Below are 15,865 nucleotides of genomic sequence, written 5' to 3' on the forward strand. Positions count from 1 at the left end.
CATGTTTGTATGTTACAATGTATCAGAGAATTTATGGCGCTGTCTGAGCAAAAAACTCAAAGTATCATTCTGCTCATTTTACTAGTATAATGCAAACTTGACTTTAATCTCAAAGTACAATATTTACAAATACAGTTTAAACAGAATTTATCTTCTTGTTTACAACCTGCACAAAAATATAAACTGAAGTAACAAATGTCAAGCACCCAGTTTTCCATCAAGTCTGTCTTGAGTTCAAACTATTTCCAATTCCAGTTCATGGTCAATATGGAATCAAACTAAAAATGATGTTTGCATTTTCAGCTTGGTCCTAATCACATTAAAATGTTTCAGTCAAAAAGAAAAAAACATTGACTATTAAAATATAAAACATGTTTTAAATAAAACCATCATTTCTCACTGTTTAGTTGCAACCAATTTAATGATGAGAAAAACGTTTACCCCGACTTTGAGGGGTGAATGACAACTCAGCTTTATTTAGCAGCTGCCTTGACTGCTCTTCAGGACTGCAGTCACTGCCTACTTGGCTGCAAGATGTGTTAAGTGGCTTCATGGTGAGTTTTCCATATGCTCTGCACCACTTATTAAATTACTGGCATTTATCCGTCATCCTCATACAATCTGCAGCTCAGGTGTGTCAGTGAAAGAGAATGTTCTTGTACTTTGTGTTGGGAATCTGATCTCTACTCTTCAGCCTCCTCACTGCTTCCCTCATGTGCTTGGGCTGAAGTGGTGGTGTGTCTCCCCACTTCTCACAAACATCCAGAGCTGTAAAGGCAAAGACACCTCATGAAACTATAATTCATACAACCTCGTAGTCTGGGTGACTTCGGTTTTCTTAAATCCTCCAACTAACCTTCCTCGACAATTTCCCCAGCAAAGACCTTTGCAATACCAGACATGGCAATAACAACATTCTGGGACACCGATGATCCTGTTATTGACTGGATGAGCTAGAATATTAAAATAAGAGACATCAAATCAATACAACATTTTCAGGGTTTTTTAATACTTCCTCTATTATTATTATTATTAAAAAAAACAAAACAAAAAAAAAACCTTACCCTTTTAATGGCAGCCTTCGGGAATGCAGAACGTCTGTACATTTCATAGCGATTCAGCTGCTCTTCAGAAAATGATGACACCAAAACTCTGAAAATGTTATGGAGTTATGGCGAATTTTCGCAAATTACATGATTTCAAGAATAAGAATGATGATCTGTGAGATTAAAAAGGTCATCTTACTGCATCTTCTGTATTTCATCTTCATCAACCTTGTGCCGCTTCTCCTTTTTCTTCTCAGGTTCCACTTTTAACCTTTTCAAAGGAGGCTGGCCAGAGGTTCCCTCTTCCTCATCTTCTCCCCCTGGTGTTTCCTATCCAGTGGAAGACAAAATTATTCAGAAATACTACAAAGACAGAGACACCACTGTGAAACCACATAACAAAAACACAAATGACAACCTAAAAATTCAAATCTGATCATTCAGGTTTTAGGATTTTTGTTGGTTTAAACTTTTTAGTATACATATGGTCAGTTAAATGATTTTTAATGTAACATTAATTTTACTGTAATACAATATTTATTTAAAATGGAACTGAAACAGTACATTTAAGTTTGTCAACCAACTGTCTAGGGTATTCTTGTTTTGGCTGCTCTCTTTAGGGGTTTCTTCAGTGGATCATCTGCCTGCATCTCATCCTGTTTTATTATACACCAAACTCGTATATGTCCTCCTTCACTACATTCATAAACCTCTCTGTGGTCTTCTTCTTTACCTTCTATCTGTCAGCTTCATCTTTAACATCCTTTGTCCAGTAAATCCACCATCCCTCCTCTGTAGGTATTAGAACCATCTCAGCCTTGATTCTCCAACTTTGTCTCCAAAATACTCAACCTGAGGTGACCCTCTGATATACTTATGTCTAGCCCTGTCCATACTGGTCACTCCCAAAGAAAATCTTAGCATCCTTAAACTCCACCCCCTGTCTTTTTGTTACCCCCACTGTCTCCAAACAACACATCATTGCAGGTCTCATTACCATCGTGTAACCCTTCCACCCTTGCTGCTATCATTCTGGCATAAATGACCCCTGACAAGCGTCTTCACTCGCTCCACCATGGCTGCATTCCCTTGTTCACTTCCGTTTTGCACGGTTCATTGCTTTGGATGGCTGAGCCCATATATTTATAGACACACTCAGTACCTCAGCTCCTTACATCTTCACTTTTAAGCCTATCCCCCTTTCATTCAAGTACATATATTCTGTTTGCTTCTACTGAATTTGATTCCTCTTCTCTCCAACCACCTCTCTTCTATCTGCTCCCTACTTCTCTGCCACTCCTGCTTTATCATGCTGTAACAGCAATCCTCCCTTGGCACCCAATCATTTCCTCTCTCTAGATCCACGGGTCATTTGTTACCATATTTCCATCTCTATCCTTAATCGCCCTAACCTTCTTCAAATACTTTCCATCTTGATTTCTCCATCTACCAGTCGATTCAAGTTCTTTTTCTCCTTCCTCACATACATCTCACTACAAGCCTATGCAGTGCGTCTAGCCTTCCAGTACTCCTGTTTACTTTCTTCATCGCCCTACTTATCCCACTTTTTCTTTTCTAACCTCTTTCTTGAATAACTTATGCAAATGACGCTCCGAAACTCACATGTTTATTTTCTTTAGGCTGATCTTGCGACGATGTCTCTAGGTTTTCATTTGCAGGTTTTTCTGTGGCTGAAGGATTTTCACTCTCCTCTGACTTCAGGTGCTCCTCGTCGGTAGGAGATGTCCTCTTAAGTGCATCATCACTCTTGATACGTGCAGGGTCTGCCATTTTACTAATTTCACTTTAGATTCTGCAAATATCAAAGAAGCTGATGAGATACTTACCCCAACTCTAAAAAGCTAGCTACAATTGGCTAAATTACTTAATTGTTTTAGCTAGCTAGCCCAGAAATTAGGTACATTAGTATTAATAGCAGTGTGTGGATAAAAACTTTACAAAAAACAAACAAACCAGTATGCACATACCCTGTACGCAGCTAGGCGTCAACAAAGCAGCGGCAACAGTCTGACCGTCAATTTAAGCTAACGATAATTAGAAGCTAGCGGGGGCTAACACATGCCTGATTGATATAATATACCCCAGTACACAAAAGTATATTCTAATGAACGCAGTAGCTACGGATTATATAAATACGTAACCACCTACAGTAAGAGGTACGATGCATCAAATGGCTAATTTCCCTGGTAATGTTGCTAACACAGCATACGCATTTCCGTTTCCGTTTTGTACGAACTTTATTAACACCGCCTTCTGTGAAGCAACCAGCGAAGGACTATGGAAGTAACGTTCAGATGTTAGGAATAAACAGGTCATGTTCGTTCGTTTGTTTGTTCGTTTCATTTTGCTTTGTCTTTTTGCCCCTTAATTACAGCGCAATATTCAGTGAATATTCAGGCTGCAAGTGGCTTCTGTCTGAAATAAATAAAGCATTATATATTCCTTGATTTTCTCTTGTTATTTCCCAGATTATCTACTTTCACTGGACAAAATGCTGTAAAACATTTATTAATTTGACCGGAATTAATACGATTAGAGTTGCCTAGCTGCTAATGTCAGGTAGTTCCATTGATAGTAAGAGTAATTCACAGTTATAGTTATTCATAAATATTTATTCTTAATTTGTGTTCTTCTTCTTCTTGTTATTATTATTGATATTATTACTAGTAGTATTATTTATACTTACAGCTACCAATCAGTAATTTATAAAGCGTTTAGTAAGTAATTAAGGGACTATATATGGACGTTTACTGTGGATACAAGAGGTCAGAGGCGAACAGATCTTAAAACCACTGAATGGGTAAATCCTGCCTGTCTCTATTCAATGCGCCATCTTGCTTATATCCATCCACCTTCTGATTGAAGCAGTAAGGGCGGCGGTGATAGGGGGTATAAATGTGTGTGTGTGCGAATGCGTGTGCGTCTGAAGGGTTTCGGACTGGAGATGCATAAAGAAAGGGCAGTTTCGAGGAAGTGACGGACGACGCTCAGTGGTCTGGTCAGAGGAAGTTTGTTCGATGCGCCGTGCTGTTGAAAGAAACTTTTCACTCCAGTGAGCGCCAGAAGCACCCGTGGATCGGGTCGGACGGATCCGGCGGCGGAGGGAGCTTTTGTTTCCCCTTCACACTTAGCAGCACTGAGAAATAACTTGAGGTCGGGAGAAAGAGGGGCTCGCACAGGAATTTCACTCCCATAACCGACCCCCCTCCCCTTTTTCCTTCTTTTCCCCGCGCCTCCTTTGATTTCTTTCTGGGATCCGCGATGGGAAAGGAGCAGGAGCTTCTTGAAGCGGCGCGCACGGGAAACCTGGCTGCCGTGGAGAAGCTTTTATCCGGGAAGCGACAGTCCGCTGGCGGATCGTCTGGGACCGGTGGAAGCGGCAACAGCGGTGGCCACGGCGCCTCCTCTCATCCGCTCTCCAGTCTGCTCAGGTAATCTTGGGGAAAGCCGAGGCGAGGTGGCTCTGACTACATGGGAGACAGACAGCAGCTTTGCCCCTGGCGAATATTACCCAATCCTTTATTGTTACTGCAAGAAACGATGTTTCATGTTTGCATGCTTCCCTGCATTGTCAAACAATCGCAAGCCAAACCAGTGCAGCGCCCAAGCAGTGGCATGCTTCTTTGTTAGCCTACACCTCCTGTGTTACTGCCATTTCTACTGTAATGTGCACAAACAGCCTGAGAGGAAATTATGCAATTTAACTAAAGAAATCTGTAACGAATCGGCCCACGATTACGTTTAAAGAAACGAATTGCAGATGTGTCAGTAATTATAATGCTTACATAGAGTCTGGACGTGAACACAGTCACAGGTCTGGAGATGGAAAGTCTTCTCACAATTGGATTCTCATTGTTTAGCAAAATTATCTTATTATAAGGAAATCTTTGTCGTATGAAACCTTATTGACTATCCTCAGACTTGTGTGAACCAGGAATATGACTTTCTCTTTTTAGTAGTCACTGGAGGAAGTCCTCAGTGAGGTAAACATTTGATGTGGTTTGTCACATCTACTCTGTATGGTTAGAAAGAGTTAGCTCTCCTTCCTCCTGCTCTCTCTGTCAGCCTTCAGTATTTATGAGGTCACTATTAAAAACTGAAAAAACAGCCCAGAGTTATATAAAGTAGCTATCATACTTGTCCACATTGTATTGTCTGCAATTGATAGTGACTGTGGACATAATCAGATTCAATTACCCAAAATCACACACTGGGTAAAGCTAAAAGATGTACTAAAGGGACAAGCCCTTAGTAGAAGTATACGATCCCTGTAAGGTTGTGCAGATGTTGAGAACATTAAAAAAAAAAAATCAGATAAGGTATTTTTCATTTTGTGTTGTATGTTATCTGCATTATTGGCTCGCCACAGTTTGATTCTTGTTTTTCTCTCTGGTGACAGATCATGTTTGTTTGTTTTAATCATGAAGTTTCTGTGGTTTACACAGTGTGTTACACACAATATGAAAACCTGCAAAGAAAGAATTTAAAAGTCCTTTTGTTGAAAAAGAGTCGACTCTTTAAAAATATAAGGCTTATAGCTTTTCTAAATGCTGCCTCTCATACAACCTGCAGGTTGCCTGTCTGTGGTTAAGTGTATGTCAATCATATAAAATTGCTCCCTTGGGTTTCCCGGTAACAGCCGCCTTCCTCTGAGGGAGAAGTGTTAAGGCAAAGCTCGGGGTGATGCGCCACTGTGTTACTTCGTGGAGACTGCAAGATTTGCTTGAGATTATTACATTAAATTCTCCTAATTGGAAATCCAATTCAGAAATGTCATGCGGTGAAGGCTGACTCGTCTCATCCTCACTGCTCCGTGGGCGGACTGGCGAGTCCATTGTGTCATCTCATTTGTCTTGAGCAATCGGTGTTTGGCAATGGGATCTCTGGGAAATTATTGGCTAGGCTCGGGAGGAAATGAATAAATGAATAGGTGGTGTGTGGATCTAAAAAGCTTCTGGCTGGCGACACTTGAGAATACTGGACAGGCTCTTATAAGAATTTGCATGAGTGTTGACTATGACTGGCTGCTTTGGAGGGCTGTTTCTGTTCTGCATGACATTTGATTTAGTTTCCACAATGAAAATGTCAATACATCTAAGGGTATTACAGTGGATTGGTACAGTGGCACAGGCTGTGGGTTTGTATGTGCATGTTTTTTTTCCAACCCCCTTTTATCAAAATCTCTTTGCAACCCATTCATCATCCATTGTTAGAAAGTGCAGGCCTTTAATCCCGTCAGAGGAGATTTGATCTCTGGCTAAGACAGCTTTCTTTGGCGAATTTTCGCCTGTTCTGGTTGTGTCAGCTTGTACCTCCGCTTGATTCCATGTTCACTTCTACTTGTGTAATAACACTTTTCCTCACTTCAAGTTGCTTTTCAGGCTCAGTTATATGAGATGACATATAATGACAGTTATTGCTGTTGTCAGTTGCTGTTTGTATTTGACCTTGTACATTCAATATAGTGGAAAAACCTACTCGTTTATCGCAGAAAGAAACCACAGGCGATGCAGATGAGTGAGCTAATCAACTTTTGTCCCATTCCTTGGTGTTTGTGTGCGCGTGTGTGTGGGTGTGTGTGTACTCTGGAATGGAACGCATGTTACGACTTGCAGTGTTTTTGTGCGCAGGCTGTTGTACAGCTCTGCTCGGCTGAATGTCTGCTTTCCCAGGAGGCGGCATCCCAGCCGTTGCCATGGTACAGACACTGACCCCCGGCGTGTTTAACACCCCTGCCGCCCCAAACATTTGTTTCATGGTGCTCCATTAACACCGAAACGAGCTGGGAAGGGCTTCCTCAAGTAGTAAGATCACAGTGTAACCTTTTTAGTACTACAGCACAGCGGCGGCTACTCTATTTAAGTTACATTAATTTAATTTTAGGGCATATATTTACTTGTTTTTCCTCCATACTGTAGTTTTTTACTAGAAGCCCTATGACCCTTTTTGAACCCAGAGGTATACAGGAAGAGACCAACACTAGTATTTCCTGGCCCAGGTCATTCAAACACAAGCAGCTGCAGCGGTTACACCGGAGGTAAGACAAGTCCCTGGCAGGGAAAGTGCTTGCCCACTGAGGGGAAATTAACGGAGGAATGCATGGAGTCCTGGACAGACGTTCTGAGAGCTTAGCCAGATGAGGGTTGGTCTCCCAGTTCCACAGCCGTGTCCTTTGTCCCACTGACAAAGCGTCAAATGGTGCTTTTCATATTCATTTCAGCCCAAAAAAGACCATTCTGGGGCTTTTCTATACTTTTTTTTTTTTTTAGTTTTACAAAGAAAATTGAGCTGTCATTTGGACTGAACTGGACCACCTATTAAGAGTTCTTATTTAGCCGTATGCGTCTGAAAGATGTTGACTGAAAGAAGTGGGGCTTTTTCAGTGTTTGGAGATAAACATCGGCTTAAGATATTCACGAAGGTCTCTTGAAATATAGTTTTCCTAAGGGATGTTTTTCTGCTTTCTGAATGCTCGCTAGGATCATCAGCTTTGATACTTGGTTAGCATTTTAAGAGGCTTGGGCAAAACTCCAGATCTTTCCATCCCATTACATCCACAATTTCTGGCTCATCCCAAGCAGACCCATGCTGTCAGGCTGCTGTCAGCCGAGAGAATATATGCTGCAGGAGAACTTGCACCTACTGTCCTTTTGAAAACACTATTTCCTCTAGCTTCTCTTTGTATTGCGACCAGTGTGCAAGTATGTGTGAAGATGGGTTGCAGGGATGACGTGTGTACAAAATGACGGGCTCACAGCGGGGTTTGGACACCCACTGTCCTTAGCTGTGCTTCAGAAAAGCTGGACTTTCTTCACAAAATGTCATTTTGAGACATTTTGCATGAAAGTCTGTGTTAAGAAGGTAGCGTCTACTTTTTCACAACCACAAAGAGCCTCAAATCATTTCCCGGTAGAAATCTGGGCCAGCAGCAGGCATGGCAGTTACATTTCATCCTGTGTTGACCTCTGAACTGAAAGAATTTGTAGCTGCTTCAACCCAGGAGGGAGCAGTGGTAGCTGGGAAATCTAACACCACCATGTTAGCATTCCAAGAGCATCTGAGTTTGGGATGCTCTGCTCTATGCATTATGTTTCCGGCTCGTGTTTGTGTAGCCTGAGAAAGCAGGCTGAAAGGCACTCAGTAGTGATGAATTCCACATATGTGTGAGAGGCGGGAGCAGAAGCCGACAAATACAGCATCCTTCCCATGCAGTATGTAGCCCTCCATATTTTAAACTAGTGCTGGTTGGCTAAAAATAGATTTCATCCAAGTGGGTCAAGGGGTTCTTCATTAGCTTTGTGGGGAAAAGGCTGCTTTGAACCAGTCTGAAATTAAAATATAATTAAGGGGGCCAAACATCTAGATGTTCAGAGACTTCCAAAAGATTTATTTTACTTTGAATATCAAATCAATAGCCCCAATTTGGGGCTATGGTTCAGCTGACATTACAGAGATTTATGTACAGCCCAGTGGAGTAATGGAAAAACATGTGGTCCTGAAACTCGTCTGGTTTCTGAGATAAAATGCTGTCATTTACACTTTCTATCTGCTCTTCCTGCATTAAAGAAACAGATGTTGATATGACAGCTACACACAGACACCTACACTGACTCTTATGGTCATGTGTTTATGTGAACCGTATTTAACACCAGCTACTAAAAAACGTTTAGTAGCAAATGGACAAATATAAACTAACGTTGATGAGCTTGCTATTTCTGTGTGTGTGTGCGTTTGTGTTTGTGTGTGCCCATTTTGACCAAATTTATAAGAAGAAACTTTCTTGTTGTGTGAAGGCCCACATGTGTTCACTGGCTACTTGCAGCCCCCCGCCCAGACCTTTTCATTTGCCTTGCCTTCTAGGCGGCGTCCTCTTTTATCTCACACTCTGCTGCTCTCAGCAGACTCAGCGGCCCACCTGCTGGGCCCACACCAACCTCTACTCCACCTCAAACTTAAAACATGTTGTACTTGTAGCCAGATTAATGACAGTGCCCCCAGTGTGTTGACACAGGAAACAAATTTGCCTCAGTCTTTCTTTCTTTTCTTTTTTTAAATTCCCCTTTGCTTTGGTCTTCCTGCAAAATGTAAGAAAGAAACTGAACAAAGTTCTCTGGAATGATTTAACCTGTGACTAGGCAGATTCACACCAGACTGTACCTGTGAAACGCAGAAATGCATCTACTTTCATATTCACACCCACAGATCACCACAAAGAAGGGGAGATTAGTGTCAGAGTCATTTTAAAAGTCATTGTGTCAAATTTAAAGAATGACCGTGCTGGCGAATTTCTTCTCAGCAAAACTGAGAATCTTAAATAACTCTAACTGGATTCTACAGAAAATCAATTTCAAGAATTGGCTTGTGTGCATAACAGAAAATAACTGCCTATCAATCCAACAAGATTTGAGCTGAAACTGAACATGAGCTTGTTCTTTCAAGCAAAAGGCTCAGCGGATGCCAGGGCAAACATTCAGATGTGTTTCATGTGCAGGAGCATCAGCTGTGAATCTGCGATTAAAAGTATTCTTGTTCCATCTCATTTTTTTTACGTCTACCTACCTCACCTCCAGCACTTTCCATGCAAGTCATCTTGATTATGCTGCCTCGCACTGGACTGCTCTGATCATAGTGGGCATATGACATATATTCACACCTCCTGCTGTAACACAGTTGCACTGTGAAGTGCTCAGTGTGGTGTATTTATGAGGCATGAAGTCTTAATCAGGCTTCATCAAGACTGTGTCGCCTGGTGAGCTGCTGCATGTCTGTCACACAGTTTGAAGCGTTTCAGACTCTGGTAGCACTAAAACAAGATCAATACTGTTCGCGAGCCTCGTTGAAATGTTTACGTCACAGTTAGGATTTCTGAAATGAATGAGACTGTTCATTTATTTAACTAATTTCAAAGACCTCTTGCCTCAAGAATTCTTTTTGAAGCACTTTAATCAAAGTGGGCGATCAGTGGGTCCTCCACTTTGATCCAAGCTAAAATATCTCAGCAGCAACTATGTGGCTTGCCTTGAAATTATGGTCAACCCTAGTCCCCAGAGGATACAACCACAATTGGAACCACAAGGCTTTCATTTGTGGTTCAGAGTAATGTCTGCTGACAACTATTGTAGCGATTGTTATGATATCTCGTAGAGACATTTGAGTCCCCCTCAGGATTCCCTGTAATAACTCAGGTGATCTCTTAACCTGTCGCATAACACTGTTCTCACTGGGATATTTCTGCTAGCTTGAGATGTATAATGTCTACGCCCTAATCACCAAAGCAGGGAGCATTGTGTATCTTCACTGATGAATTTTGCCATAGTCATTTAGCTAACAATAATGTACCTAAACACAGTGTCACACAGCTGTTGGGCATGAATAAAATTCTATTTGATACCTAATACAACATGAGCTCACTATGAGTTCTAGAAAAGCTTCTCCATAAATGGTCAAAACGATAAACCACATGACCAAGAAGTTCTCTTTATCAGTAGCTTTAAGACTTGTTAGTCACAGACTTGTTGAAGCCGTGCCATACTTGTGTCATGCATTTGAAATTTAGTTGCCTAATACGTTTCCCTGTGCCAACTAACTCGTTATACTGCTTTGTAGCTATAAACACGCTCTCCTGTAATTTCACCTGTAACAATGTGTATGATGAGCACGTACTGCTTAATTACAGTCATAGCTCTTCGGTCCTAACATCAATTAGATGTTTTCATCTTAACAGTCTTTTTTTCTTCTTTGTTTATCAAGTCAGTGAGTGTAGTACTCAGCAGGCATAGGGAACTCTGGCCAGTGCTTCAGCCTCTGCTGAGGAGAAGATGTTCGAGTAGACTATTTGGCAGCAGGGCATCTGGTTGTAGCACCTGGCAGCAGTATGCATAATTAAGCCCAATTTCCCTGACTGTGGGCGACATGTGCCAGTCACTGCTGGGCTCACTGCCCTGGCCTAGACTAATCCCTGGCAGTGTGGTTACACTGCTAATAGGCTGGAGGGCAAATCTGTTTATTTGACACTGGGTTCACACACACCTGGGTTCTTATTTGCTTAAACCTACTACTGCATTTTGCCTTGCTCTTTCCCGGGGCTCAATGAATAAACATTTACATGCACTGTATGTCATTTTTACCACCGATGCACTCTCAGTTTAAAAATTAGATATTTGATTATATTTTGCTGGATTATCGTGTTTGTTATGTTTAACTCCAAACTAATAAAAATCCTTAGAGTATCTGACATGACTCTGGCAGAAATCATGTTCACAGATGAAATAATGTGCTAAAACTGTCATTTACATCACACTGTTTGTTAATAATAAAAGAGCTACACGTAATGTTAGCTAATGTAGATGTGTGCAAACGAATGCAGCTTTACTGTAAATGACATGAGTTCACTGGCCCAAGATGATGTAAGCTTATGGGAATGTTGATCAAATAATGATAAAGTGCTGAGGTTTTTATTATACCTGCAGTGCCATGATTTTGCATTTTGCATATTTCTGATACTTAGACAAAGATAACCCGATAAATTAAGATTTTATTCATTAAAGGAACTTCCTTTTTCCTCATAGTCAACTAATTGCCCCCTAAACGTATTGCTTGTTGTACCAACTGTTGCACAAACTTACAGCCAGACATTTTCCTTCTGGATTTTCTGGCAGAGAGCAGAATTCATGGTTCCATCAATTACAGCAAGTTGTCCCAATTCTGAAGCAGCAAAGCAGTTCCAGACCATCACACTACCACCTCCACGTTTGACTGTTGGTATGACGTTCTCTTAATGAAATACTGTATTTTTCCTGATATGTAACAGTCAGACTTTTTCATCAGTCCACAGAATATTTTCCCAAAAGTCACGGGCATCATCAAAATGTGTTTTGGCAAATGTAATACAAGCCTTTGTGGGTTTTTTAGGGGGATTTTTTTTGTTTTTTTTGGTCAGCAGTTGATTTCACCTTAGATGCCATTTGTGTCTCTTTCTTATTGTTGAATCATGACCTCTAACCTTAAGTGAGGCGAGTAAGGCCTGATTTTAGATTTAGATTTTATTCCAGCTTCTGTTCTGACTTCCTGGATGAGTTGTTGATGCACTCTTGGTAGGCTGACCACTCCTGGGAAGGTTTACCAGTATTCATATTTTCTCCATTTGTGCATAATGGCTCTCAACGTGTTTCCTTGGAGTCCCAAACCTTTTCCAGACTGATATCAGTCACTTTGTTTCTCATTTGTTCCCAAGTTTCTTTTTCTCGTGGCATGATGTGTTGCCTTTAGTCTACTTGACTTCACAGGCTCTATTTAAGTGACTTCCTCCTTTAATGGGTCTGGCAGTAATCAGGTCTGGGTGTGGCTAATAAACTTGAACTCAGCTTTCCAAAAAAATGTAGTTGATCACACTTAATTCATGATTTAACCAGGAGGAGCAAAATAGTTTTCCACACAGGGCCAGGTAGGGTTGAATAGCTTTTTTCCTTTTAATATATGGAATTACCATTTAAAAGCTGAATTTTGTATTTACTTGGGTTCTCTTTGTTGAATATTAGAATTTGTTTATATAAAGTGTGACAAATATGCAGAAGAACTAAGAAATGAGAAAGGGGTGTGATCAGTCTGCTATTCATTGCTGACTAGCTTTAGATGAGTCAGTAACCCATACGGCCTTTGTACCCGACACCCACCATTAGTGAGATAAATTGGTCTAAATAAATAATACATCAGTGACTTTTGGACTTGAGGGAAAGAAAAGTTTATTATTAAGCCTAAATATTCAGTATATATGACTAATATAATATTGTTAAACCAATAAAATAAAGACGGTAAAAATAAAAGATGGAAAATGCTCTTATCCATCCTCATCTCTTCGTAGCCAGGCTTTGTACAAAACAGAATTACAGTCCTCCAGAATCTCTTTCAAACTTAGGCCTCATCCTGCTGATATTCCCTCAGGCAAATTAAGGATTAGCTCAGCCTTTCAAACAGGAATTCCTCAGTCAGTTCCCATGAATATGCCCCCTCCCAAACCAAATCAGCTCCGTTTTGACCATTGCCCAGCTATGGGCCTAAGCCCCATCCCTCAGTTAGGTTGGTTGTGAGCCGTAGTAAGAGGATGAAGTGGATTGTCGAGCACCACTCTGACTCATGCCCTTGAGTACCACGCTGCCAAAATGCTCAGAGGACGTAACACTTGTACTGCGCTTAAAGCTGCTGCTGCAGGCACCTCTGTTAATAGCAAACTGAAATACTGTGACAGTGAGAAAATGTAATGAGCTGACATCTTCATTCCCTCTGCGTGGAGGTGATTTTGATAGGATTAATGCTATATCCCTGATTAAAAGTGAAATATTGCGGCAGTAGAATAATACGTGCTCCTGTTTGTTTGTTTTTGTTTTGTTTTTTTATGTTTGGGGTCATGAGGATGATGTGAAACACTGTTTGTTTCTGTGTGGTATTTTTAGATTTCCCCTCTTTTTCTAGTGGCAATAACACAACAGAGATTCATGACAGATGAGGAAGACCAATATGTAAACACAACCTAAAAATACAGACTTAAAGGTTATGACTTAAAATGTGAAAGGGAAATCTTGCAGTATGTCTTATGATACAGCTGACTTCTGTCTTGCACAATGTTTCTTTCTGGAAGATTGTCAAAATTCTGGATGTGGATATACTACAGGATACATAAAAGTGCACAGTAAACTGTTGCCTTTACTTGTGTAAGACAATGGCTGCACCAAAATCAAAGGTGCATGATCTTGCATCTCTCCTACTTCTTTTTTTTTTTTTTTTTTTTTTTTTCTGCACTGTGGCACATTTTGTTTAATTCTCCAGTTGTAGTCACTGCTCCGTTCATGTTTATGTTCATTTGTATATGGGATTTCTGCTTTAAGCAGTTATATAACTCTTTATCTAGGACAGCAACTAGCGGTCTGTTTCAGTCTCCCTTTTGATGTGTTCAGTGGACAAGCAAAGGACAGTGTTGCTGTTCTCTCTACTGCACATTTGGTTACTTTTAAAAGACAGGAAGTGAATTTGTGTGTCTGTGTGTGTGTCTGTGTGTGTGCCTGAAAAGTTGACATAATCATAGCTCACATATTTTCCACTCTCTAACAGAATTTTATCTGTCCCTAACATTTCTTGCCACATGTTCCCACTATTCTTTCCTCCTGGCACTGCTTTTGATATCCCACTTCACGCGTGCTGCCTGACTAGTTGGGATGACACCCAGAAAACCTGCTGCAAGAAATAAACGGCTTAGGCTGTTATGAGTTGTAGAGTGGCGCGTCTCTGCGCGTCCATGCTCTGTCAGGTCCATTGTTCTGCAGGCTACAGAGCCTTCCAAGACACTTATTTAATGAGACGGCTCTGACTGTGTAATTGCAGGCTGTTCTCAGAGCTATTATGGGAGATGTATTTTAAGGGGGCAAAACAGCCATTACTGCGGCAAAAACGAGCCGTGAATGTGGAGCAAAGTCACACTCTGTCAGTGGCGTTGATATAAGGGTGAGCATCCACTGCCACGCTGTCTACACACTGATTATGTTACAGATCAATCTTCAGTGTATCTTTAAATGTGTTTGACTCCCAGACCGTGTGTTTAAATTAGTTTTTACATTGTAAAGAGTTGGAAATGCACTGTGCTGCTGCTATTCTTTTGCCCGGTTCTCTCCAGGCTTCATTCATAGAAGTTACTTGCTTGCTAGCATCAAAATTCCTACCAGTAATAATTTATGAAGCTATCCAGCTGTCAAGGCAGTATTTTGCATTTCAGACATCTTTCCCAGAATATCTGAAAAACCAAATAAATTTTGAAAAATTCTCATCTCTTTTTAAACAAATCTTCTTAAATTTATGATTCTCTGTGAGGCCCAGCTGTTTTGCTCCAATTCTCTTTCAGTATGCCAGATGACTCTGGTCTCACATATTTGGTTCACTAGTGCTGGGATTTCCTAGTCACATGATTTATTTAGGATGTTTTAAGGTCTTTCAGAGAGCCTCACTATCCCGTCCTGGCACTCTATCTCTCTTTTAGCTCTTGAAATTACTCCCACTACTCAGTCTTTACCACCGCTCCTGTCATCATTCTCCTCCCTCCTCCCCACAGTGCTCTTTGCAAATTAAAAGAAACAAACCAATCTAAGCTGACAGCTGAGTTCAGCTCAAATAAATGAAAGGCCAGCAGTAGTTTAGCTCTCTGTCTTACACTTTACCCCATCGGTGCCTTTTGGCTCCATCCCAAAGCTTTGTTTATTGTTAGTTAGATTACATAACAAAAGCCTATTCTACATCAGGACCTCGGCCAGAATAATCAGGCTTTGGTTGCACAGACTTATTGTAGATGAGCTCATCTCAGTGGCTTCCTACTGCTGGCAGTACTTTTTATTTATTAATTTTTTTTCTCTTTTTCTGTATTCCTAGTTTGATGGGGCTTTTGGCCCAGTGCTTCCTCATTCCTGACATCTCCTATCTTTATAAAGAATAGGAGAGAACATGAAGGTTTGCCACCACCTTAAAGTAGATGTAGCCGTGAGAGACTGGAGCTGTGAGATAGCAATCAGAACAGCAACAGTCACACCTGTGGATAGACTTTACAGAGGGATGGGCAATGTTTGTTTGGTGTAGGGTATGGTATTCCTGTTGTGTATTGCCTGTTATGGAAAACTGACAATCCTTTCTGCTTTTCAGTATCTGGAGAGGCCCCAATGTGAATTGCGTGGACAGCACTGGATACACCCCTCTTCACCACGCAGCCCTTAATGGACACAGGTAGATTAGCGATCACCGTTTGGAATTCGGGAATACGTCTG

General features: G+C 41.0%; 2 protein-coding genes across 13 annotated transcripts in view; one reads left to right on the plus strand and one right to left on the minus strand.

Moving 5' to 3' along the window:
- Nucleotides 1-76: 76 nt before the first annotated feature.
- taf11 (TAF11 RNA polymerase II, TATA box binding protein (TBP)-associated factor) lies at nt 77-3,303 on the minus strand. Of its 2 annotated transcripts, none has more exons than XM_085260876.1 (6): nt 3,216-3,303; nt 2,670-2,859; nt 1,246-1,376; nt 1,065-1,152; nt 857-953; nt 77-768 (listed from the first exon to the last, which is right to left on the minus strand). In XM_085260876.1, the coding sequence occupies exons 2-6, from the start codon at nt 2,835-2,837 to the stop codon at nt 638-640; spliced, it is 615 nt and encodes a 204-aa protein (XP_085117002.1). In that variant the 5' UTR covers nt 2,838-2,859; nt 3,216-3,303; the 3' UTR covers nt 77-637. The 2 variants fall into 2 exon arrangements, with proteins under 2 accessions (XP_085117002.1, XP_085117001.1); XM_085260875.1 differs by having other exon boundaries at nt 3,035-3,302.
- Nucleotides 3,304-3,878: 575 nt separating this feature from the next.
- The window catches only part of anks1aa (ankyrin repeat and sterile alpha motif domain containing 1Aa), a 63,740-nt gene continuing 51,753 nt past the window's right edge, over nt 3,879-15,865 (plus strand). For 2 of the 11 annotated variants that reach the window (XM_085260863.1, XM_085260865.1), the window contains exons 1-2: nt 3,879-4,498; nt 15,744-15,824. In XM_085260863.1, coding sequence (XP_085116989.1) covers nt 4,329-4,498; nt 15,744-15,824 — 251 coding nt within the window. In that variant the 5' untranslated portion in view covers nt 3,879-4,328. The remainder of the gene's footprint in view (nt 4,499-15,743; nt 15,825-15,865) is intronic. The other 9 variants (XM_085260866.1, XM_085260864.1, XM_085260869.1 and 6 more) reach the window with 8 other exon arrangements.

Source organism: Mchenga conophoros, linkage group LG20, assembly GCF_057382185.1.
Source record: "Mchenga conophoros isolate Kocher_MC1m ecotype Shallow Benthic linkage group LG20, M_conophoros_male_GT1.1, whole genome shotgun sequence".
Taxonomy (NCBI): Eukaryota; Metazoa; Chordata; class Actinopteri; order Cichliformes; family Cichlidae; genus Mchenga; species Mchenga conophoros.